This window comes from Trachinotus anak, unplaced genomic scaffold (assembly GCF_046630095.1).
Source record: "Trachinotus anak isolate AG129_WGS33_773 ecotype Australia unplaced genomic scaffold, CSIRO_AGI_Tana_v1 ptg000032l, whole genome shotgun sequence".
Lineage (NCBI taxonomy): Eukaryota > Metazoa > Chordata > Actinopteri > Carangiformes > Carangidae > Trachinotus > Trachinotus anak.
In genome coordinates, this window is record NW_027273883.1 from 5,917,345 (window position 1) to 5,941,000 (window position 23,656).

General features: G+C 41.4%; 2 protein-coding genes across 3 annotated transcripts in view; both read left to right on the forward strand.

Moving 5' to 3' along the window:
- The window catches only part of sv2a (synaptic vesicle glycoprotein 2A), a 46,175-nt gene extending 42,083 nt beyond the window's left edge, over positions 1 to 4,092 (forward strand). Inside the window, exon 13 of the mRNA XM_071469603.1 lies at positions 63 to 4,092. Within this exon, the coding sequence (XP_071325704.1) occupies positions 63 to 246 (184 nt within the window). The 3' untranslated portion in view covers positions 247 to 4,092. The remainder of the gene's footprint in view (positions 1 to 62) is intronic.
- Positions 4,093 to 4,616: 524 nt separating this feature from the next.
- Positions 4,617 to 6,585, forward strand: bola1 (bolA family member 1). 2 transcript variants are annotated; one of them, XM_071470162.1, is made up of 2 exons: positions 4,617 to 4,715; positions 5,420 to 6,585. In XM_071470162.1, the coding sequence occupies exon 2, from the start codon at positions 5,480 to 5,482 to the stop codon at positions 5,930 to 5,932; it is 453 nt and encodes a 150-aa protein (XP_071326263.1). In that variant the 5' UTR covers positions 4,617 to 4,715; positions 5,420 to 5,479; the 3' UTR covers positions 5,933 to 6,585. The 2 variants fall into 2 exon arrangements, with proteins under 2 accessions (XP_071326263.1, XP_071326264.1); XM_071470163.1 differs by having other exon boundaries at positions 4,662 to 4,715; positions 5,468 to 6,585.
- Positions 6,586 to 23,656: the final 17,071 nt, after the last annotated feature.

Sequence of the window (23,656 nt, forward strand, 5' to 3'; positions counted from 1 at the left end):
TTAAATGTGATCAAATGATGAAAAGGAACTGACCCTGTCTGTCTTCCCTTTTTTTCTCCCAGAACCACAGCATTTGGTTTCCTCAACGCCCTCTGTAAATTAGCGGCTGTGTTGGGCATAAGCATCTTCACCTCGTTCGTTGGTATAACCAAGGCTGTACCCATACTCTTTGCCTCGGGGGCACTGGCGGCGGGCAGTTTTCTGGCCCTCAAACTACCAGAGACGCGGGGCCAGGTGCTGCAATAGTGTGGCGCCGACAACTTTCCGGGGGGCAGAAGAGTTTTCGCCACACTGTGAACGAACATCTCAAGAGCCCTCCAGATCCTACCCTCTAACCCCTCCCCCCTCTGTTGCTTGTGCATAACACAAGTGACACAGATCTGCTGAGCTGTAAATATTTGAGATAGGTGATTATTTGGTAGGTACCCCTTCATGCTATAAAGATAAGTGGAGCTGTGATGAAACATCATAATGCTGGAACAAGCCTTGAGCTGATAACGACAAATTATTCATGAGTGCTCAGAGTTGGTGCCAATGAAAATATGAGGAAAACATAATGTTAAGGTGTTCAGTAAGAGCCTGTCATTTTATCTCCCTGGAATACAACAGCACATTTAGATTTGTTTCCCCCAATATAAGTACTTACACCTGGGGTTGGAGGTCAGGTCATGGGGGCTCTTGATAATGAGCCATGCAAATAGACTCATAGAAATGACCACTAGCCATTGTTACAGAGTTCTCTGTAGTCACCTCCATTCTTCTGAGCAAATTCAACTCACCTTTCAAGTCTTAAATATGTTGCCATTGTTGGACGTAGAATCAAGAATTTGACATTTTATGCCTTGATTTGAAGCATTTTTGACTTTGCCTGGTAAAACCAAGACACAGCCTCTCCTGGCTTTGTCTTTAACAAAGACCTGTCCTCATACTTTATCTCCCAAGGGTCTTATGTTAGTGTACGGACTGCCATTTTATAGATTATAGAACATTCCAGGTTTGCTTTTGTTATCGTTAGAATGCGATAAGGAGATAAATCGAGTTTTTTCCCTTTAAGACATTGTTTTTGATCACCTCCGAACAGTCATGAGATTATTCAGAATATAATTCAACGTCACGATTGCCATTCCATCACAAAGATGAAGCTGAAATTTGCATTTAAAGCACAAACATTTGCCAGTGTGAATGTCCCTAACATTTTCTTGACTTGATGAAAATGTTCAGAATCTCACATTCAATCATCATTTTTCAATCATACTCTATATCCCTTTGTAAGAAATGCCTTTTTAGTACTTCTCCTCCCAGACTTACAGTACGCTTGTCTCTTATAAAATATGTTTTGGAGGGTGTTATGCATGTCACAAAGTATGTCTGTAACTTTATAAAAAGTGAGAGTATACAACATGTAAACAGCGTTTTGGACATGTTGCATTTGCTTATGGATTGGTGTGGCTTACGTTGCCATAATATTTTGACATTTCTGAACCATTAGTTTCTGCTGTTGCCAACAGTGATACCAAGAACACTGATGAATCTTACGCCACTCTCCTTAGAGCACACTGCACAAGATAAATGAAAATACTCCTTTATTCACTTAAATCGTACAATAACATGTGAAAGCAATCGTAAGCAAGTGTAAAAAAAGTTACACAGAAAGGCTGTAGTTTTTAATTTTGAAGGTTTTGGCGCAGGTGCAAAGTGTGTTAAGTGTGTAAGAGATGACAGATTTACTATAATCTAATTCCTTGTGTGAACTGAATGTTTATATTAATGTGAGTGTGCTTCTTAGTGCAATATTGAACCTCTCTGCAATATTGAGATTTTATTTTATCAATATTAATGTAAATTTTTTTTTTTTTTGTCTTTTACCATTTCATATTTGGCAAATTCTATCTTATTGGTTAATGGATGCGGGGTGGTTGTCTTAAATTGATAACTGAACATGGTGGGACTTCATACTGGACACGCTCGACCGTTTTTTTTGCTCATGGACAAAGAAAGTGTGAAAGATATTCAGCACCCAAAGTAAAAACAGCAGAGTTGTTCTATTTTATATTTTACTAATTTGAGATGTTTGTGTCCTTGGGGCACAGAACATGTTGAACATTGAGGATTAATTGTAGTTGAAAATGATTATTCTGCTAATGAGGGTATGAATTTAGAGTGCACTGGGACCTTATGTTTACTTGTGCTTTATTATACAAATGTAGCTAGATACAACATGAGATTCACTGAAGAGAACTCACTGCCAAGGGCTGATTGTCATATATCCCACACAGGTAACAGCACAGAGTGTCAGCAAAAATTATTCCCACATTCCCCTGAGCTAGAAAAGTAAGAGTGATATGTTCACAATTGCATGGTAAAAGAAAAGAAAAAAAAACAATTATTGACATCAGATTAATAGAAAAAATGTTTTTGTCCAAACTGCCATTTTGTAGGATAGCAGCCATACGTAGACTCAAGACAGTTGAAAAAATAGACAACCCATTGCACTAAGTGTACACTGTCGTACATGCACAATTGTGAATGCCTTGAGTTCTTCAAGACACATCCTGATGCAGCCTTGCTAGAAATTTCATAAAGACCCAGGTGAGAGTTTAGCAAGAGCACAAAGACCAAAACCTACCAAATGACAATATTGTAAACATGAGTGCAGTTGTGAACATAGGTGCTTCTAGCTTCGATGACCTGCCCCTCACATTTCACCGTCTTGCTCTGTCTCACACTAATCTGATTTCAAATTTGACATCTGACCCATTATCTATGAGTGTGCCATGGGTACCACCTCTCATTAATTATTGCCAAATATTTTGTATGGCCTGAGTTTACACATTACACCATTGATTCTCTGTTATAGATATGAATATATGTAAATAAAAATAACTATAATGTAACTAATAAGATAGCTCTTCAAACCTTCTGACCCCTGGAAATATAGTATACTGCAGTCTGTCTTTGTAGGTTTTCAACCATTGGTCACGTTAAAGAAGAAGAACTGGACTTATTGATGTATGTGGTAATTAAGACTTTATTTTCACAACTAATCTGGGAACTTGTCCTAAGGAGTCCAGGTGCTCTTGTTGTAAAACTGCAAGAACCAATGGCTTTAGAAGCCGAAATGGCCAGCAAGTCAGAAAGCAAAATTTGCCCAGATTCCCTCGTAAAAGCACACCGATAGTATATAAACGCACATTTACTGTAAAAATATAAAAGCTAAGCATCAGCAGTCCTATTCTCTGTATGTTGTCCTGTATCACCCATGGAAGTAAGAACAACGATGTCAAGATAACTGTTGTATTTGTTCAACATGGAATGCTGTTAAAATGCTAACCTGTCTCAGTGACTCAATTCAGGCTCGGTCCAAGTCAAGATTGTCTCTCGTAGATACATATCTTAGCTTATGTTACAGGGTTCCTTTTTTGTATAATTAACTTGTTGCCTGAGCAACCGGCAGTTGTGAGTGCAAAAAGTTAACAAAGCAATAAGTGTTTGGGTAATTGTCTCTTATTCTCTCCTTTGAAGCTATTGGGAATGGGAGCACATTACTATATGATGGCCTTGTCCACTGAAATGCTGAGTGTTGGCTTAATAATGACACAGGACTTAACAGCTAACATTCGTGTGTACTCTCTAAAAACAACCCTAAGTCTTGAGGCTTTTGTCAATAAGATTTCATTGCCATTAAATAAATGTAACAAAAAAATTATCACCTTTGTCATTGTACTGTGCTGTAGAAACTGTAGTTGATTGTTTGTAAGTATAGAAACTGTTTGTGGAATCATAAATATATATTTAAAAAAAATATAAAAAAGAAGTGTAAATGAACAATGATGTATGTTGTCTTTGATTTTGTGCATTTTGTAAATGAGAATGAAATATAAGTAAATACTTCAATGTTAAATACCAGTTATGAATCATAGTTAGCCTAAATGTGACAACATCAGTTCTGTTTAAAGGTGTGTGAGATTTTTTCTTATATTTTCTCATTGTTGATTTATGATTGGGTTTGCACTTTGTTGTGCAACTGACCCTTTGGAATCACAATGGATAACAAAGAACCATGAAGAATAAACAAGTGGAAAAAAAAGAAAATGTCAATCTTTGTCATTTCTTAATGTCTGTAAATAGTTTTATACAGGCTATTTATGTCTGAATTGAGCAATTTATTTATTTTATCGCTGTAAGTGTAATAGGCTACACTCTTAGCCTATTTATTTAGCACAGCTGCATCATAGCAAGCTTCAAAATGGCTTGATTTTAGGCTTAGGTTTTTGTGTCGAAATTCTGACAGGAACCTAAGTCATCCTGATTTTCATTTTGAATTTTTGCCATTTTTTAAATACAAAAATTACAGAGAAAAAAGTTAAAACTGTACCAATAAACTAGTGATATGACATTTCTTTTGACTTATGATCAAGTAGGATATGAAATTACAGTGGTGCCTACTTCATATTTTATAGACTATTAATTTGCTTACAGGAAATAGCAAAAATATAACATACTTGTTACTTGGACTGGACAAATTATTATAGCACCCAGCAGTCTTACTTTACTTAAAATCACAGTACTACAAATGATAAAAAACCTACAGTTTACAGAGATGCCGCTCAAAAAACAACAAAGTGCTTAAAAACTACAAAACCCAGCGTTTGTGCAGACACTTCCGGTGCGTGTTACCCAACAGTTCCGCAGGCTCAACTGACTTCACTTGCAAGGTGAGCAGCTGAAATCACTCGACACTTTAGCAAACTTCTCCTTCTTCAGTTATTATATTTAACTGTACTATTAAACACGGATGGATATGTTATGTTTAATGGAGCTGTTGGGTGTAAAGACTCAGTGACATTGTCTCAGTCCGCTCACATTGTGGGCAATGTTTATAATGAGAGCTAACCGCTAATGCTAGCTAATCACCATTCAATTTCACTGGCTGCAGTTTAGCTTGAATGTTTACCTAAGTATCAGCAAGACTGCTCTGCAAAGGCATTGTCATGTTTAGAAGTCATGTCACCAACCTATTTGCAACTAACTGTATTTGTGACTTAAATAACATGGAGACTGTTTCTTTCCATGCTTTAAATTTAGCTTCTGTGCTAACTGTTTTGCATATGGTGTAACCTGTCATAGCAAAGTGTTACGTAAGTGAATAAGTGAAGGGGTCTGAATACTTTCTGAATGTGCTGTCACATTACCAAGTGCTACGTAAGTGAATAAGTGAAGGGGTCTGAATACTTTCTGAATGTGCTGTCACATTACCAATCTCATCTCTCATCTGAACATAATGAAACATTAGAAATGCAACTAGCTGTAACTGGCTACTGCTGCTAGGTAGTGCCAAGAGCTAGGTACCTCCAATATGGTCCTTGGAGGGTGTCTATTGTTAAACTAATATATGAATATATGTCCTATCATTAAATAGGTTGCCATCTGTATTTATACCCATTTTGCTCCATTGGGTGGTCTACAGCCACAACCCTTGATGCTGTCCAGTGTCCTCCGCTGTGTTCGGCCCGTCTCCATCAGTCCTGCCTTAAGCCGGTCTCTGGCCCACTTCAGACCACACATGGATCCAGACCCAAGCCGGCCTGTTGAGAGGGCTATCAGAACCAAACTCACCAACACACTCAAGCCGGACCACTTAGAGGTGCACAATGAAAGCCACATGCATGCCGTGCCTCCTGGCTCCGAATCCCATTTCCGTGTCCTGGTTGTTAGCTCCCAGTTTGAGGGTCTGCCATTGATACAGCGCCACCGACTGGTAAATGAGGCTTTGAAGGAGGAGTTGAGTAGCTGCGTTCATGCACTGGCTATACAGGCAAAAACTCCCGAGCAGTGGGGGAGCAACCCCACCCTGGCTAAGAGTCCGCCCTGCATGGGAGGATCGAAGGGAGATCACACAGTGGAGGAGAAACTGAAGGCAGGACGAGAATGAAGTGCTGGACTATGAAGCAGTGCTGGACTTCAGTGTGAGGAATGCAGGTGAATTCTGTAACAGAGATATGAAGATCACCATTTCTTCCTCTTTCTTTTCTTCTTCTTCCTCATCTTTCCTTTTTGATTTTATTTCCACAATAAAATGGTGGAAAATGGGTTTAATGTCAGTAAGGATTCTGTTTCAGATTTCAGTACAAAAATTAATTTCTTAGATGTTTCAGTATTAATAAAACAGTCACTGTAAACATTAAGTTTGAAATTGTATTGGGCAGGAACATTTTTCTGTATCAACTAGTGCCACACAGTTGTTGAAGAAATACAGTACTAAGGACAACAAACACTTAAATTCCATCGGACAATGTGGCAATTTTCCATTACAGTGGTCTCGAAGATGTCCGATTTTTAGAGTAAAATGCTAAAATTACCATCAGGGATATTAAGCAGCACTAGCATTTCAGCTCCTTGTAGGTTTGTGTGTTTGTCAGTACAAACCTCTTTGTCTGTGTAGTAGTATCACAAGCCAAAAGTCAATAGTAGAAGGGCACATTTCCTCGTTTCTACAAGTGAATGAAAGTAAAGAGAATACTTGTAAATTGTAAATACATCTCTGCAATTCATGATTGAAAGTTTAAATAAAATTATTTAACCAGGCAGGATGTTAATTGAAAATGAAGTCTTTACACATCCATTTGGAAGCTGGAACTTTGTGAGTGGCAGGGGTAACTTTGCCATAACTATAATTAATATTGCAAGATGTGTTAATCTGTGAAGTGTATTTGACTGAAACCATGAGGCGGTGTCATTACATTCAAGTTCAAGTCTTAAGAATCGGGCCCCTCGCCTTCATTTAAAGGATAGGTTCACATTTTTTCAAGTCTGTATCTATGTGCTATACTCATTTCCCCATATGTACATTGAACTAGTCATTGATTGTTGAAATCCTTTGGCATGGACAGGGAGAACATTTGCAGATCAGCAACTCTTTGGTGATGTGCATATTTTCTCAAGAGACTGAAATAAATACGAAGCTTCCCTACAAGATTCATTAAAACAAGCATTCTTGAGATGTACAGTATTTTATGCTCGAAGCAAAGGAACCACCAACAAAGGGCTCCATAGTTGCAAAAAGTTCTCATTTAGTTTAGTTTACTTCAGGTAAACCCTTCTGGCAGGCCCGAATAATCACCATTAATGTCAGTACCACTGACTCAACACATGAGGGCAGTATGTGCTCAAACTACACGACAAATTGAACTGGATGAGTGGGCTGATGAATACAAGATGTCTTCATTATCCCCCTTAATAAAGTTGAACGTCAATTACTCAGTCAGTTTTCATTTTCCCCTCAAGGTTTGTACATGTACTCAAAGAGAAACACAAACTACTGATAAGTAAAACATGAGTAAGGACTAATTTGATAGAAACTGAACCACACATTATATTTTATTAAGTTTAAAAATGAGCTATTAATCCAATGCCAAATGTTGTGACTCTCTATAATTACTATACGACACAAAAAAACCCAGAAAATTTAGTCTCAGCCGTAAAAGCATCTGCTCTATTTAACCTGGGCTTAAATAAATTATAGCTCAATGATATGTTTGTATGCTTCTCCGCAGTGATTGGTCAAGCAAACCAGAGGGCAAAAGTACAAAATGTTCGGTAGTTTGCGCCTGTTCTCGGAATGACGCACTCTTTACTGTGTGTGTGAGTGTGTGTATGTGGGTGGGCGTCTATTTTTGTCTTGGGGTTGTATGTGTCACTGTGAAGGTCTTCTTGTCCTTCCCTCAACCCCGATGACGGCCAAAGATTACTCCTCAAGCGTGTGAGAGTGATAAGACAACAAATGTATGGCTGGTGGTGGGAATCTTAACCAACAAGTCTTTTGCCCCAGTTATCATTCATCTGCAGGATTAATTTGCTCCAGATATTCCCATAGATGTTAATATAGATTTGATGCAACACAAGAATGAGACGACACCAAACATGCTCACAGAGCCAAGGCAAACTTTTAATGCTTTGCTGCAAAAGCTATTCAAAGTTATTGTTAGCTCTTAAAGACAGGCCTTCGGTGGAATGTGGTGTCACCTCAAGGTAACGCATGTCGTCTTCTACAATTATCCTCCGCCTGGAATTGACAGCCTGTCAGGCCTCACAAAAGGCTGTGGTGAGGAGGGTGAACAACTGGTGTCACTGGTTTGGAAAAAGGAAAACAGTAACACAACCACTTTATGACCCTTGCTCACCCATTAGAGCCAGGCCTAAGGGGGCAAGAAGCAAGGCTGGGGCTGTTGGGGGGGGGGGGGGGGGGGGGGGGGGGGCAATAAGCTGCACTGCACTGCCCGGGGACCCACAGACTGTCTCTGCCGATAAAATTTACGTGTCACAATTCCAGGTGCCGTTATGATGGAGAGGGAAAAGACGTCAAGTCGTCAAGGGTGATGAGGTGGAGTGCAGGGACTTGTCTTGCACTTAAAAGCTCGGACTGTTTTACATGTGTGTGTAGTTCATCACCTATTTAGACCGTGGCAGTTATACAGCAAAATAACAGGGTCGGTCAAGTCACCGCAAGAGATTGTGACTTATTTTAACCAGAGGTAAAAACGCAAGTGCTGTAATTGAGTTGCTTTTTTGTGTATCGTTCCCTTTTCACACACTGCTAATCGGTAATTTAGCGTTCACTTAAATAGATGTTGCTGTTGCTAAGCAGCAGTTTACTCAGCTTACTTTAAGCAAGTAAAGCAGGAATTTGAGAGTAGCCTACAGCCGTGCAATTAAGGCCTAATCAGAAGAAGACTCCACTTAAGTTTCTTCTGAACCTCACAGGACAATCCTGAGAAAACCTTAAAGATAAAACATGGTGGGACGGTTACAACCAGGATCCCACTTTTTCACAATGACCGTATGTTACTGCTTTTCTCCTTGAGTAGCTTCTACTTATCTCAAGTAATGTTCTTGAAATACTTGACTTACTCTTTCCATCCTTTGTAATAGCTTTTTTCATATGTAGTCGAAGGCCATTAGGATGTTACTGCACAGGTGTGTCAGTGTAATGAAAAGGGGTCATTAAAGAGGCAGAGAGGTCCTGTACCTATGTATTTTTAATTAAAAAGCTAAAGTATTATGTGTGGCATTAAACTAAGGATAGTTCTTCCAAAATGTTAGAAAAGCAGTTATTCAACTCTAATGCTGTTGGTCTAGTTGTGTTGATGTAATGAAATGCATTTTATTATAAGGGAGTCCTTTATTTGTCCACTGTATCATCTCGTTTTCACACACATACAGAGTCCAGATAATGTATCGTCAATACACCATGCCCCTCTATCATGTCCAGACTCCAGTGGTGATGGATCTGTCTCCAGTCCCAGGTCTGGCCCATGTGGCCTGGAGTGTACAGCAGGTCAGTGGGAACCCACCTTGGCAGTGCTGCTTCTGCGTCACAGTCCTGGGACAGATGGTGCCAGGCTGGGCTGGGACCCCGGGCAGGGCAGGGTTCCCGCGATGAACAGCCGCTGATTTACGCTGCGGCTCCGGACCGAGGGCTGGGGTGCGGGAGGCTCCTTCTGCACAGCTGACCCCTGCTGGTTGCAGGGTCATCCATCGGGAGGGAGGAGGAGAGGGGGGTTGGGGGACGACAAATGGGTGTCTGAGAACGGGTGGTTGTGTCATCCCAGGGGACTGGCTTCATCCTCCAGCCCCCTGGTCAGCTGCAGGATCTGTGCAGCATGTGTGTAGGAAGAGCAGCCTGTTAAACGCATTTAATTTAAACCCCCACCAGGAGCAGCAGTCATTACGTTTATTGTCTTTAATGCTAAACCTGGTGTCATTGCACAGGTTTAGCATTGGTTTGTCTTTAAGAAAACCATCAAAGCAGTTCAGTTTTGTCCTCATAGTCTTTGTTGTTAATTGGAACAGTTCTACATGCTTCACACTATAATAGCAAAACCATAATAGAAGGCAGCTCAAAATCATCAGTCCTAATTACAGTTTAATAATCACAGAATAGCTCTTAAAAGCTCTCATGCTGGTCTGGTGATTAATCTTTCGCTGGTTTCATGCTGTAAAAAAACAGAGTTGAACTTAAGGTGATGGTAATAGGCTATTAAGGGCTTTTAATTGGAACCCCCCCACCCCCACCCCCAACCCCCCCCTTGGCAGCTCTCTCACCACACTGCCAACTAATGAAATCAGTGAATAGCCGGCATGAAAGAGAAGGACAAAAGCAGAGATAGGGAGAATACAATATCCTTGTGTGGGAGAATTAGTTACACTCAGTAGTCTAAGTATTCAAAGCACTGAGCAAAAAAAAAAGGGGGCTAGAGGGGGATTAAGAGAAAAGTCCACACAGGTGGGTTGCTGGGAGGGAGGAGGGGTCACATGACAGGACGTTACCTCGTTTGATAAACAACAGCCGGGGCCCACAGGAAGGAGGAAGGGAGTTATTTTATAGGCGGAATTAACTGCTTCACCACATCAGGTATTCATTATGGTAAATCTCCCAGGTGTGCTGTACATGCAAGTGAAGTCAAACATCTTAGGAGGTTGGATTTTGATGCAAAACAACTTGGACTGATATTTATTTGCTTTGGACAGTAAGAGCGGGAACTGGGGAGGACCTCACAAACTGATTCCTAATCACGACTGAAGTGTTTTTCTTAGAAATGCTATTTAAATTTTTTTTTCCTATTTAATAATAGGCTGAGTCTGATAATTATTGTGCACTGTGAGAAAAGAAGAGACAGAGGACCTGTGATATTAAAGCCAAAGCCAAAACTCTGTGTCAAGATTGAGTCAAAATTCAGATCATTTTTGTGGTATATTTAGCTTCACTTTAACTGAACTCTATTAATGACTGAGGTAAAAGGTGAACAGTGAAGGTATTAATTAGAATCCACTTTGAAGAAATAAGATTTAGTGTAATAATGTAATACTTAACTATTTAACTTTTTTTATTTTTTAATTAAAAGGCCAACAAGTGTTTTACTTTCATGAGATTGGGAATAATGAACTTTTAAGTCATGTGATGTTATGATGTCTGATCTGAAAATGACTTTTAGGAGGTTCGAATGTCTCCAAAACATCCTAGCAACTAGGTAGCTGGTAGTATGTCCCCTTACTTGGGTTTTACCAGTTAATGAAGTTGAACTAGTGGATAGGTTAAAGAGTACATAATTAGGAAAATAAACAGGTGTGTGTTGGAAATGTCACTTTTTATTTTATGTTATAGTAACAAAATTACTCAGGGAACTGATGACATCTCCACATCAATCTCAATGTTTTTCCCCGTTTACAACTCAAAAATTCCCAGAGTACACATGTGGTCATCACACAGCCCCTCTGTGGATCTGCTGATCCTGTCATTTTCCCAAATGACCAAAAAGAAAAGAGACGCCACTGACAAGACCGTTTGTGACAAATCAGCTGACAGCAAAGATGAAAAGTGAATTGACAAAGAAAGTAACGTCTTTATCGTTGCTGATGTGTGTCAGCCTTTTTGTTAATGTGTTGTTTTGTTCCCCTGGCGCGGCGCAGTCAATCACATGATCACATCAGTAAGTCATGGGAGTTTTTCCTGGGGGTGTTAAGGCATGGGGCTGGTTAGGCTGGTTTGCGGGCCAGAGTGCACAGGCCAGGGCCTTCGCCCTAAGCCCTGCACACTCAGTTACTGACACGCATGCAGCTCCCCTCCCCACACCTCCAGGGCACTAACCAGAGGAGTGTACATGTCAAGACAGATGGGTCACAGATAAGACTCTTTCAAGGCCTTCTCTCTGGGCTCCCTCCTTTACCCTCTCTCAACTCCCTCTCAACCTTTTTGCTCAGCCTCTGTGATCTTCCCACTCCCTCTCACTAGCTTTGAACCTGTGTCTCATTCCTGTTGCACCCCCTCCGTCTCCACTTGCTGTCAATCACACCATTTTCAGTGCAAGCTATGACCCGGTTTGTAAACTTTGACTAGTTACGCTTTGCCTTAAGCTGCTTTGTCCTTATAAACTTCTTTTGACTTCTCTTTATCCACTTTCAACAATTTGAAGAACCCCTCTCATGTGTAGCTGAGCTGAATGTGTTTCCTCTTCCTCTACTCATATAAAGATTCCCCAAAATCTTCCCTCAGACTCTCCTGGGCTCCAAGTTACTCACAGCTGAACCCTGACACATGACTTTCTCTGCCTCCCTCCTTCTCCAGCGCTGTGTTTCAAGGATCACATTCACTTAACCCCCTGGAGTACTCAATACCCTATATGATCACGTTTATATCTCATGCACAGCTGAAGCTATTATCATATCACCATATTATATTATTGCTTCTACCCTTGGGTATTACTCAGTGCTGATGTTTTGAGTCAAGAGGTTGTAAGTTATTCAAACACCAGTGTTCAGATTATTGTGTGGGATTTGAATGACAGCCAGAATACAGGAACATGCAGCAGACCCATGAAGCATATGATATTCACATAGCTGCTTTTATAGTCGCTGCACAAAGACTCATAAACCTCCACTCCGACATGTTTATCATCATAAAACCGAAAGGAGAGTTAACAGAGATTGAGCACGTTTATGGCTGAGCCTCAAATATCATAAAAAATTTTTGATTAGCACCAGGGTTTCTCATGTGGTCAGTTGTGTCACTTTGCACCTGCTGCATCCTAGTATTAGATGACGCGCATAAAGGTTTGGTTAGATGCTATTTCTCTGGTTTTAGCATCTGTGTGGCCCAAGGATGGCAATGTCTGGTGTTTCACCACTTTGGTACAGACCAAAATAACTGAACAGCTATTGGATGAAAGTTCGTACAGACATTCATGGTCCCCAGAGGTTTTATCCTAATGACTATTGATCCTTTGACTTTTTTCCTTTTGCCACCAGCAGGTCAAAGTTTTCACTTATCCGGGGAAATGTCTCATCATCTGCTTAATGGATTGGCAGAAAAATGTTGTACAGACATTGCCAAGAATTTTTCAAAAGATATTTCATGGTTCCCAGATGATAGACCCTGTCAAAGACTTTTCCTCTAGCACCACCACCAGGTTAAAATTGTGGTTGTGAACGTCTTCTCAATTATTTCATGGTTTACCTTGAAAATTGGGAAAGACATTCATGCCCCCTGAACTGTAATAACTGTGGCGATCCATTAACTTTTTATCAGATGTTCTCATCACCCTCATCTGTACTTAGAACTTACTAAGCTGTGCCAATTAGCAAATGCTAGCTAAATATGTTGCACGCTAAAGCGCTTAACTAAAATGGGAAACATTATACCCACTAAGCTTCACATTTCTCACATATCCAGACCCTCTCCCGTGGAAGATATTCATAGTTTTGCGCTTGGTTGTTCTCAAGAAGTTGAGTAACAAATGAGTTCAAACTCTGGCTCCTTTCTCACCTCCACACAACTGGCCAATCACGGCATGAGGTGGGTGGGATTGTTGAATTGTTGGTTTAAGAAATTACAGAAGTTCTTGGGTGCAGACCTGTCTGTCGTCCGTAAAGTGTGTGTGTGTATGTGGATGGGTGGATTGGGGGGGTTTCTGAGGTGACAGGTAGTCGAAGAAGCAGTCTGGCAGCTTAAGACCAGCCTGAACAGACTCAGTAGACTCTTGTGCATCTTGTTTCACTTTCCATCCAAATGAAAATTGTTGGTAATCTCCCAGCAACACGTTACACTTGTATTGATTTTCTCCCACTTGCCCCTATGAGTATGATTCATTGATGCCCCCTCTGTAGGGCGTCTTTGAGTCCTATATTAACCCATAAGCGATATTGTTCTGACTGCAGTTCAGGTCAGAAGGGTCAGCCATTCGTGAGACCAGTAAATGCAGGGTTAATCTTGGCTCTTCCAGATGTACCATCCAACTCAAAGGAGCTGTGGAGGCTCCACTCGGACTTCCACAAAACGTGATCTATTGTTCGTCTGTCAGCAGCGCTGTGATATATTCTATCCTACACTCGTGGACAAAACATACCCCGGCGATTATACAAGCGGGACCATTCGCCCTGCAACAACGCCAGCCCGGTGACTGTGGACACCAGGCAGCTTGACCCCAGGGTCTCACTCCTCTTTGTTTCCACTGACCTCTGTTTCTTTTACCCCCCTCTGAACCTAAAACCTCTGTCCTCCCAACTCCCCCCCTCCTTTCCCTGCCCTCTTCTCCCACACACTCTTCACACACATACAAATAAAGAAACGGGCCCCTTCCAGTTTATTTTATTAGCACTTTGAAACCCAGGCCTTTTACGGGGGAGACAAGGGAAAAATAATAGGAAGGGGTTTTAATTAGGAGAGTTATTAGGGCTCAAATAAAACAATGGGGTCAGGGAGAAGCGCTGGGTCACCTGGGAGTGTGTGGGCTTTGACATGAGGACTTTGTCATCTTTGGGTTTGACCCTCATACCTACAAACAGGACAAGGCTCAGGGAAACACTGAAGCACTTACAGATTGTTGTTAAGGGATGGGCACACTTTCTCTGGAGTGTGTTTGCAGTGGCAGGAGCAATGCCTGTGTGAATGTTTACATGTGACTGCACCTTCTGTCATGCTTCGCCTCGTATGGGCAGACGGATGCATGCCTACCACAAACAGCAGTATGTACACTTCCAGCTGTGTATCTGTGTATACATATGTGTTTGTTCAGTGCCAGGTGTGCAGTCCCCTTCCTTTGTGATCAGCCCATCTGCGGATTGTGACATGGAAGCCCCTGCAATTTCCTTTACTCAACTCTTTACCGGCTTCCGACTCAGCCATACCTCAGCGTACGATCCCCTTTTGTCCCCTTCCCACGTTCCCTCTCCTCCACTTCCCCTTCCCCTCTTCCTCTCCTCCTGAGTGGCCGCTCCCTTCAGCTTTCTCGCTGTTTACCAAACACACCAACGGCCTCCTCCTCCCCCCTACTGCCTACCTCTTCCCTCACTCCTGCATGCATGTCTTTGTTTGCGCTCATCTGAGTAGAAAATGGTTTCCAACTACCGGCGGGGCTGCAGTGTGAGACAGGAGGCCTTAAGTGGTGCTCGTAGGGGGATCTGAAATCCACAGAGTGCCGCCGATGCTCCAGCCACCTCCTCTGCGGGTGTGGAGAGGGTGAGGGAGGGTGAGAAAGGATGAGGAAGAGGAGGGGAATCCCCAGAGCTTGGCACAAAGAGAGCCTGCACTGTGATCAGTGGAGGCTTAACAGCATATCATCAGGGGCAGGCAAAGCACACTGTGTAAATTTTCTAAAACAACAAATTACTGGTTGAAAATTGTGACATCCTCACGGTTACCAGCACATACAAACAGTTTTAATATGGTCGAGGGAAGAAATGCAGCTGAAGTGATAGAAATAATCTGCATGTTTATAACTATGTGACCCTCTCTGCACATGAGCGATCCCAAGAGACTGGGAACAAAATACAAACAAAAGAACTGGAGAGCCAGAGCAACCCATTTCCCAGAATTTAAAAAAACAATATTTGGCACAAAGGGATTAAACCTTTATCTCTAAACTTTTGCATCAGTCACAGTCAGAGGCCACCGCCAAAGAGCCCTGCCGAGGGGGAAACCAGCAGACAGATGTGTGAGACAGATGTGTGTGAGAGAGAGAGAGAGAGAGAGAGGAAGAGCAAGAGCGTGCTCCTTGGTTAGATGTAGGTATTATAAGTGGCTTGCTCCAGGATGACCAAGTAGGTCAAGAGAATCAAGGCGGGAGTGAGGGGGCTCACAAAGCTGTGAGGGGAAGGTCAAGCGTGAAATCCCTCCCTCCTTGCCACTGTGACCCCCCAGGGAGGAGCTCTGGACAAGCAGTGAGGCATGTGTGTGTGTGCAGTTGTTCTGGATTGGAGTAAAGATGTGGGTACAATATGTGGCAGTCATGTACACTGTATGACCAACAAGCAATAGTACCTCAAAGACCTAGTTAGTGCTAGAAAACCTATACATGTCAGATTGAACACACACCTGCACACAGGATATTTACGCTAAGAAACATGGTTCTGATGTAACATTTATCTACAGTAGGTTTGTTTTGTGTCTGTTCATGCTTTAACTGAGTAAGAGAGACTGTGTTGCATTCTTCAGAAGTTGTTGCTAGAAAAAACAGCGTCTGTCTGAACATGCAAACGCCGGCCCTGATAAACAGCCTAAGCTCAAGCTCAGTGACAAATTTGTCAAATACGATTGCGAATGGTTCAGTGGGCTCTCTCACACCCTGGGGAAAGTTTCCAATGTCCAAGCCGAGGCCTTTTGAGTGCTCGCAGTTTAAAGTGCAGTGTGTCTCAGTGTCTCAGTATATCTTGTCGGCAGGTGGTTTCAGACGCAAGACATCAGACGTTTCTGAGAAGAAAACTATCAGTCTGACCACATGTTGAGGCAGAGATGCATTCATGTGCAGCAGGTACATCTAATGGAGCACAGATGCTCCAGGTAGGCAATGCCATTAAGTGCTCTCAGGTTAAAGGCAAGAATCCAGCTCTATATACATTTGTGTGTGCGCGTGTGTGTGTTGCTTGGATCTGCCAGTGTGTGAATATCCATGTCTATTCCAGTATACGATTTCCACTGTGTGCATGTGACAACATGAGCAAATGTGTGCAGCTATAGTGATTGTTTGCAGAAATCTTTGCTTATACGTTTGCAGCAAGATGCAAATGTATAACCAAATTATGTTTAGCATGCACACCTGCTTCCCTCTGTATGAAAGCATAAAAATCATTTTGCAAAATTCATTTTTATAATGGTTTTACAGTTCAAAGTGGTTTAAATGATGTTAATTAAGCTTTTATTAATGCTTTAAAGATCACTGATGAGATGTTGCCAGGTTGTGGAAAATCTAAAAATAACTTTGTCTTGCTTTGTCTTTTTTAGCTCTTAAATTGATCAGAAAGACCTTGTGGAAACCATGTTAGATTGTTTAATAGATACTGATAAAAGGTCATGAGTTTCTCAAGTTAGAATAAACCTTAAACTTTCTCACAACCTGGCAACCCAGAAGTTATATTGGCTTATTATTGGTCAGTGGTGCCTTTGTAAATTATTGATTAATACTAATAAAAGAATGAGTTAAAAATATACACATATGTACTACTTTCCATTTTATGAATGGGTAATAAGTTGTAACTAGGTCCTTAATCATATACTAATGCTTGTAGATTCGTTTTAAGGTATTAAGAAGAATGTCTTTTTGTTTTCCAGGTTGTGAAAACTTCCCAACCGAGCAACATAACGGCTGAAACTGATCAATGATACGTCAGTAAATACTTACAAAGCCACAGCAAAAGTGGCACCAACATTTGATCTGTGTGTTGCGTTGAGTGTGTGCAAGTTTGTGTGTCTGTGTGCGAGAACGTGAAGGAGTCTTACATGTGCGCCCTGCAGTCTGATGGCTCAACCTGTCACACCCTGTCGCCTTCATGTCACTGCTGCACAGAGGCTGCTTTTCTCGCCCTCTCTGCACCTCAGCGCCCAGCAGTAGTGACACCCCCCCCCCCAGAGCCCCCCCAGGCCCCCACCTCTGTTAAATGGTAGAAAAGGTTTCTCTCTCTCCAAAGATGTAAAGTAAGAGTCTGGTTCGTTTAAGCTTTTGTGTCAACAATAGAGGTTCCTGATGGACTGGTTGAACACTGTTCCTTGGTCTGTGTAGGTATTTTGTGACTGTGCATGTTCTTCTAAGCCTGGGTCCCTTAAAACATCAGCCTTTTTATTTATAAAATCAGTTCATTCTAATGGGATCAGAGCCAGTAGTGGATTTACTTGCAGGGATGAAGTGAGTCTGTGTCAGTTTTTCACATTTGAATTGCGAATTTCTACCACTGACTATTAGCTGGCCATCATCATAGTGCTTCTCGATCTTTGAGGCATTGGAAGCTATAGTCAGCTCATTAGCTGTGCGGCACAATTCACTTCTATTTAGCCTCTGTCGGAATCTAAGCTGTTCCACTAAAGAGTTATGGTTTACAGACAGTTGTGAGCCAGAGTCAATAGTCTGAATATGACTTTAATAAAGAGACTGACCGGAGAATAATTCCCTCTTCAATAACGCTTTAAATGAAGTGATGTATTCATCCTAAGAACAAAATACCAGGGCTAGTAAACAGAGTGCAGGGGAAATAGAGTCCTCGCCACACCACTAAGCTTTTGGAGCTAAATATTTTGTGGAGATGCGCTGGTGAATTTCACTTTCTGATGCGACAGTCAGATAGGTGGCCAAAAAGCAAACCACAGAGTTCCATTTATTTTGAGATATTTCTAATCAGATACATTTTAAGCTCTCTAAAATATGAACATGCCAGAAGTAAATAAAGACTTTTTTACACTGTCCAGAGAGAAATCCACTGAGACGAGACAGGAAGAACAGTTTCTCCACAGACATGAAGAATGCAATGCAGACTCAGTGCATGCTTGCTTATTTGGGTAAGGGGCACAACTTTCTCCATTCATTTCACAAAGTTGCACACTGACTTACTCTTGAGGGTCATTCTGTGAATCCACAAAGCTTGCACCTTTAGTTGAGCTAGACGAGGAAGAAAATGAAATAAAAGGATAACATACATTTATTTAGGTTATCCCCGGGCAATGTTTCCTTTAAATTAATTCACACATGTTCTGCTCAGTGCAACTATGATCTTGTATGTTCCTGTATCTACGTTATCATCTGACAGATATTTTATCAGCAGTATTATCATTATTTTATTACTATTAACAGCAGCCGTTTCAGCGCTGACTTTGTGATGTGTGGTTATTTGTTCGGTGTAAATTCAGCCTGAACTACGGTGGCCTTGAGAGCTCAGTGCACTGCAACTTAAGAGAACACATGCAAATAGACAAAACACAAACAAATTCAGAAAACATCTCCATGAATTTGACAATACATGTGCTGCAAATACACACATCACAACAGATGACAGCGGAAGTGTTTCCAGGGGAAACTAAGTAGAGAAAATATCACCTCGACATCTCCAAGCTTAGTCCTTCCCATGTTCCCAGGATCTCTATAATGCTCAGCAAAGGAAATAATTACACAAGATTAACATGGGATCATGGCTGCAAGTCATGGGACCTGGATGAATTAGGAAAAATATACCAGGACTGGGCTGAAAATGGCCAACTCTCCCGCTCTGAGTCAGTCAGTCAATAATTAACCACAGAAACGTTAATTTCTCTTCACTGGCTCAAGGTAATTGAGCTTCCATGCGCCTAATTGCTAAACTAGCCAATACATGCTGGTCTATTTGACAGTGATACATCATCATCGTCACAAAGACAGACATTATATAAGAGCAGAGAGATTGATTTACCCTGTGAGGAAAGGTGTTGCACTGCTTCAGGTTTCGATAATGAACGGCCAGAAACCCATTTTTAGCCTGTGAGTGACAACTTGTAAATGATGACTTAGAGGTTTCCTTTAACACGCTGTCCAAGAGAATAATGCAGCTGTCAGAGAAAAATGTCCAACTGAATTTTGGTGTTTTTTTTGTGTTTTTTTTTTCCTTGCTTGAATTTAAAGTTTGCAGTTTGCAGGGCTGTTGATGTGTTAGACATGTTTCATGACCCTTTGGGCGTCTGGGAGGTTATTGGATCATGTCCAAAACAGGCAGAAGAGAGAGGTAGTTTTCATCTGTCAACAGCCATAAGCTAAGTGTGAGGTGAGGCTGAATGAGGTGAACAGGCTGCTGTGTGCTCCTATGTGAACCTTTGGCAGAATGAAAGAAAGTAAAGGTTATGTAAAGGGAGATGTTACACCTGTCATCTGGCAAACTACTGCGCAATGAGTGCAGTCTTACAAGTGCTATAATCTGTGGTGCATGCGGAAAGGAATGCGATACAGTCTGTAGTGCAGATGTAGTGCAGATGTGCACATTAATTAGGACATTAAAACAAATCCAACACATGAGACAGAATTACATTTCTACATTTCAGCTGGTAAACAGACCAATTTACCTTTATTACAGATTTAGAGCGGTGGTTAAACTGTTGACTGTGTTTGAAGGATCCTGTTATGTGATTTAACAGACACCTGTCAGCCTGGTATTTGCTGTGGCCGTGGTTTAACTTGTTGATGAATGAAATTGTCTCCTGTCTTTGTGCCTGAATGCAACGCGGGGACAGAGAGGAGGATAACAAAAGTCCCCAGCCAGATTCAAACAGGGGCGGTGAGACAAACCAGTTAGTTTGTACAATATGTCGTCCAAAGATGCATGAAGGCAAAAGTGTTTATAGCTGGTCACAGCGGCTGCAGTCGCTGTGGAAAAGGTCTGTGCTTGTTGGGTTTGCCGATTTCCAAAAGTTACAAAAATAGTATAACGAGTGTCACAAATGTTCAGCCTCTTTGTTACGTAAGCGTCCTGTTCCCAGTAACAGACTGAAAAAAACATGGTAATCAAACATAATTCAGTCTGTCAGACAATTAACTCAGATCCCTCACTTATGTAAAAGCAACAGTGCAACAACATAAAATATTCAATAAATAAAAGTCCTACATTTAAAATCCTATTACTCATCATGGTTCCTGTGACTGATGTACATTTACATTTACACTGACTCATCACTTCAGTGCAGTAGAAGACCTTGGGGTAAGTGTTAGGAGCCACATCTATTTAATAAGTGCAAGGTAAAGAAGTGGATAGTAAGTGCTAGTTAGGCATGTTAGGGATTTTAGGAGAGGAGGTGCTCTCTGAGGAGATTAGTCTTCAAGAGATTCTTGAAGATAGTGAGGGGCTGCTCTGATAGACTTCTGTAGCTTGTTCCACCATCAGGGAGCCAGTCTGGACTGGGACTGCCCTGTGTGCAAGGATGGCAATACCAGAGGACATTCCTCTGAGGAACACAGTGGCAGAGAAGGAGAATAAGTCTGTATCATTGAGTAGATGGATGCAGACCCAGAAGTCACTCTGACGGCAAGCATTAGTGACCATGTGTAGCCAGTGTAGGTGGATGAGTAGTGGAGTCACTTGTGCCCTTTGGGCTGATGGACGAGCAGACGACTGCTGCGTTCTCTAGTTATATAGTTTTATGTACGACGTTATTACATTGTCACTAACTACTTTATGTACAGTTAGGTAGATTAATCCAGTGGTGCCCAATCTAGGGTCTCAGGCCTCCTCCAAAGGGTCACAAGATAAATCTGATAGGATAAGAAGGAAGGAGTACAAAGTTCTACACAATTTTCAATTTATTTTTCAGACATTTCTCTTATCTCTGCTCTTTTGTGAAATACTGGATAATTTTACCTCTAAGGGCCTTGAGCAGTTAGAGGAGAGGAACTGCTGAGACCACATAGATATCTGAAACATGACAAGGAAAAAAAGGGTGGAAGCCACTGGTTTCATTATTATCATATTTTATAATCTTATCATATTTTTTTGTGTGTAATATTTAAAATGTAAACTAACCTAAAACTAACTGTTAAATAAATGTAGTGGAGTAAAACATATAATATTGTTGCGAGGTAACACAAAATGGACATAAGTATAATTATAAGGTGTTTTATTTGATTAAGTACATTAGTTGAGTGATTGTACTCAGTCACTTCCCACCACTGTGCCCTCTGTGCACACAGTCCATATGAGAGAGGGAAAGTGTGTATATGTGTATTAGTGAGCGGGAGGCGGACCTGTTGGTGGAGCAGGTCAGCGGGCAGAAAGGCGGTGGGCTGAGCCGGGAGCCGCATCCCTTCCCAGGGGTCAGGACAGAGAGGATGAAACCTGTCATTAGGGAGGTGAGGGGAAGAAAGCTCTCAGTGGGGGGGGCATTGTCCTGGGGGCGGGCGGGTGGGATGGCTCTTTAGTGCCTCAAATAACACGGCCCCCGGCAGCCATTGTCGCGGAGTGAAAGGGCCCAATAGGGGGGGTCACAGGGGTGAGGGGGCAATTCTGAACAGTGGTCAGTGGGAGAAAGGAGTCCGTAGGTGAGGAGGGGAGAGGGATGGTGAGTGGGTGGGGGAAGGGGGCTTTTATACAGTTGTTTTCCTCCTCTTTGTTGACAGCTCATCCAGAACCAGGTTCCTGTGGTCTTCTGAAACCTGTGGTATTCTTTAGTGTGTGCACCAAAGACTCAAGCGTAAAGCAATCACTGTGTGCACGTGCAATGTGCCTTTTTACCAAATTTTATACATATTGTGTGTATTTGCAGGATCCTGTGTGTGTGTGTGTGTGTGTGTGTGTGTGTGTGTGTGTGTGTGTCTTACCTTGTCCTGCAGTGGGGGTGTACGAGTGTGCAGGTTGAATAGCAAAGGTTCACATCAATGCCAGAGCTCAGCGCAGAGTCAGGACCTTTCACTCGTCCGAAGTGTTTTAAGGGGACAGGTCACACAGATAATGGGGAACCAGAGAGAAAAGACCAAAGACCAAAAGCTTTCCTCTTTACTGGAGGTCATGGACGCAGCCTTTGACAGCCTGTCACTCCTCCGAATGCCAGACAACAAATAGGATGCAATATATCTAGATGACAGCTTAAGTTGGTGATTTCATTTGCAACCGATTCTCTTTTGGGTCTAGGAATAGTGAGAAAGAGTGTGCACATGGGATTGTCAGACAATAATGAATTAATAAGTAAAATAAAAGCAAGTTTTTTTGGAAGTTAAGAAAAAGCTGGGTATTTCTTGTGAGTTTTGACTCCTAGTTCTTTAAAAAAAATATTTTTGACCGGTGTCATTATCCCCTAAATCTTAAAAAGACATTAAACACAAGTTTAGTTAAATTTTAAAGCAAAAAAAAAAAAATTCAAAAGTTGAGGTTACTTGTTTAAAGGCAGCAGCCCATTTCCATACCTTTCACTTTTCAAACATCATGATACAGTATTTTCTATTTTCTCACTATCTTAACAACAAACCTGAAAATGTTTCTCTTAAGCCTTTCTCCAAGCCACTTGTAGAGCTTGTACTTCTAGTTCTGTGCTAATGATGTATACTTTACCTAAAGTGTCAAAGCTGTTCCCACAGCCAGAGAAGCTAATAAACTGATAAACTGGACCAATTACTGACTCCATTAGAGGGCTTTCATCCAATCCCAAAGCACTGATGACTTTAGAGAGCCAATAAAACTGCTAGGTTGTGACCTTAACGTTAAGGGACCTGAGCAGAACGAGAGGGGACAGACAGGGGTCAACAGCATCTCACACTTGTCACACCCCGGTGTGAAAGTGTGTTTACATCTTATTTCTATATCAACACTGCCCATGGTATTTGAGAGGAGGCAAAAAAGGGAAATAAAACATAGGAATGTAAACTGTGTTTTTGGTCCATTTGGTTGTGTATTCTTTTATTTCTGTCATTAATGGGATTTTAAAGCCTAAATCTTTCTACCTTTGGCACGAACAGAGGGCGGTATTTATGATTTATTACTTGGAAGAAGAGAAGCTCTGTGGGTATTAACTTTACAGAGGCACTGAATGGTCTTTCTTAATATGTTAGAACTGATTTAATGATTCAAGCTTTTTCTACAAATTCAGGCAGTTATAGTTTACTACATGATTTCTGGTTAGATTTATAGCCCACTCCAGTCGTGGATTCAGGAGTCCAGAAAACTTGAGACTTGCTTCTTTTGATATATCAGTATTATTATGCCCAGATTACTTACTTCTTATTCCTCAGACAGTGTGGTTTTTAATTGAAAAAAATTAAGCATTTATGTAACTGAGAGTAGTAGCCCAGCACTAAAAGCACAAACACATTATACTATATTATGTATTATGTATATATTAGTTATATTGTACTGATTTATGATGAACTGTGGCACTTTGCCCTGATTTCATTTT

Coding starts and splice junctions, on each gene's coding strand:
- bola1 (XM_071470162.1), top strand. CDS start 5,480: ATGCTGTCCAGTGTCCTCCGCTGTGTTCGGCCCGTCTCCATCAGTCCT.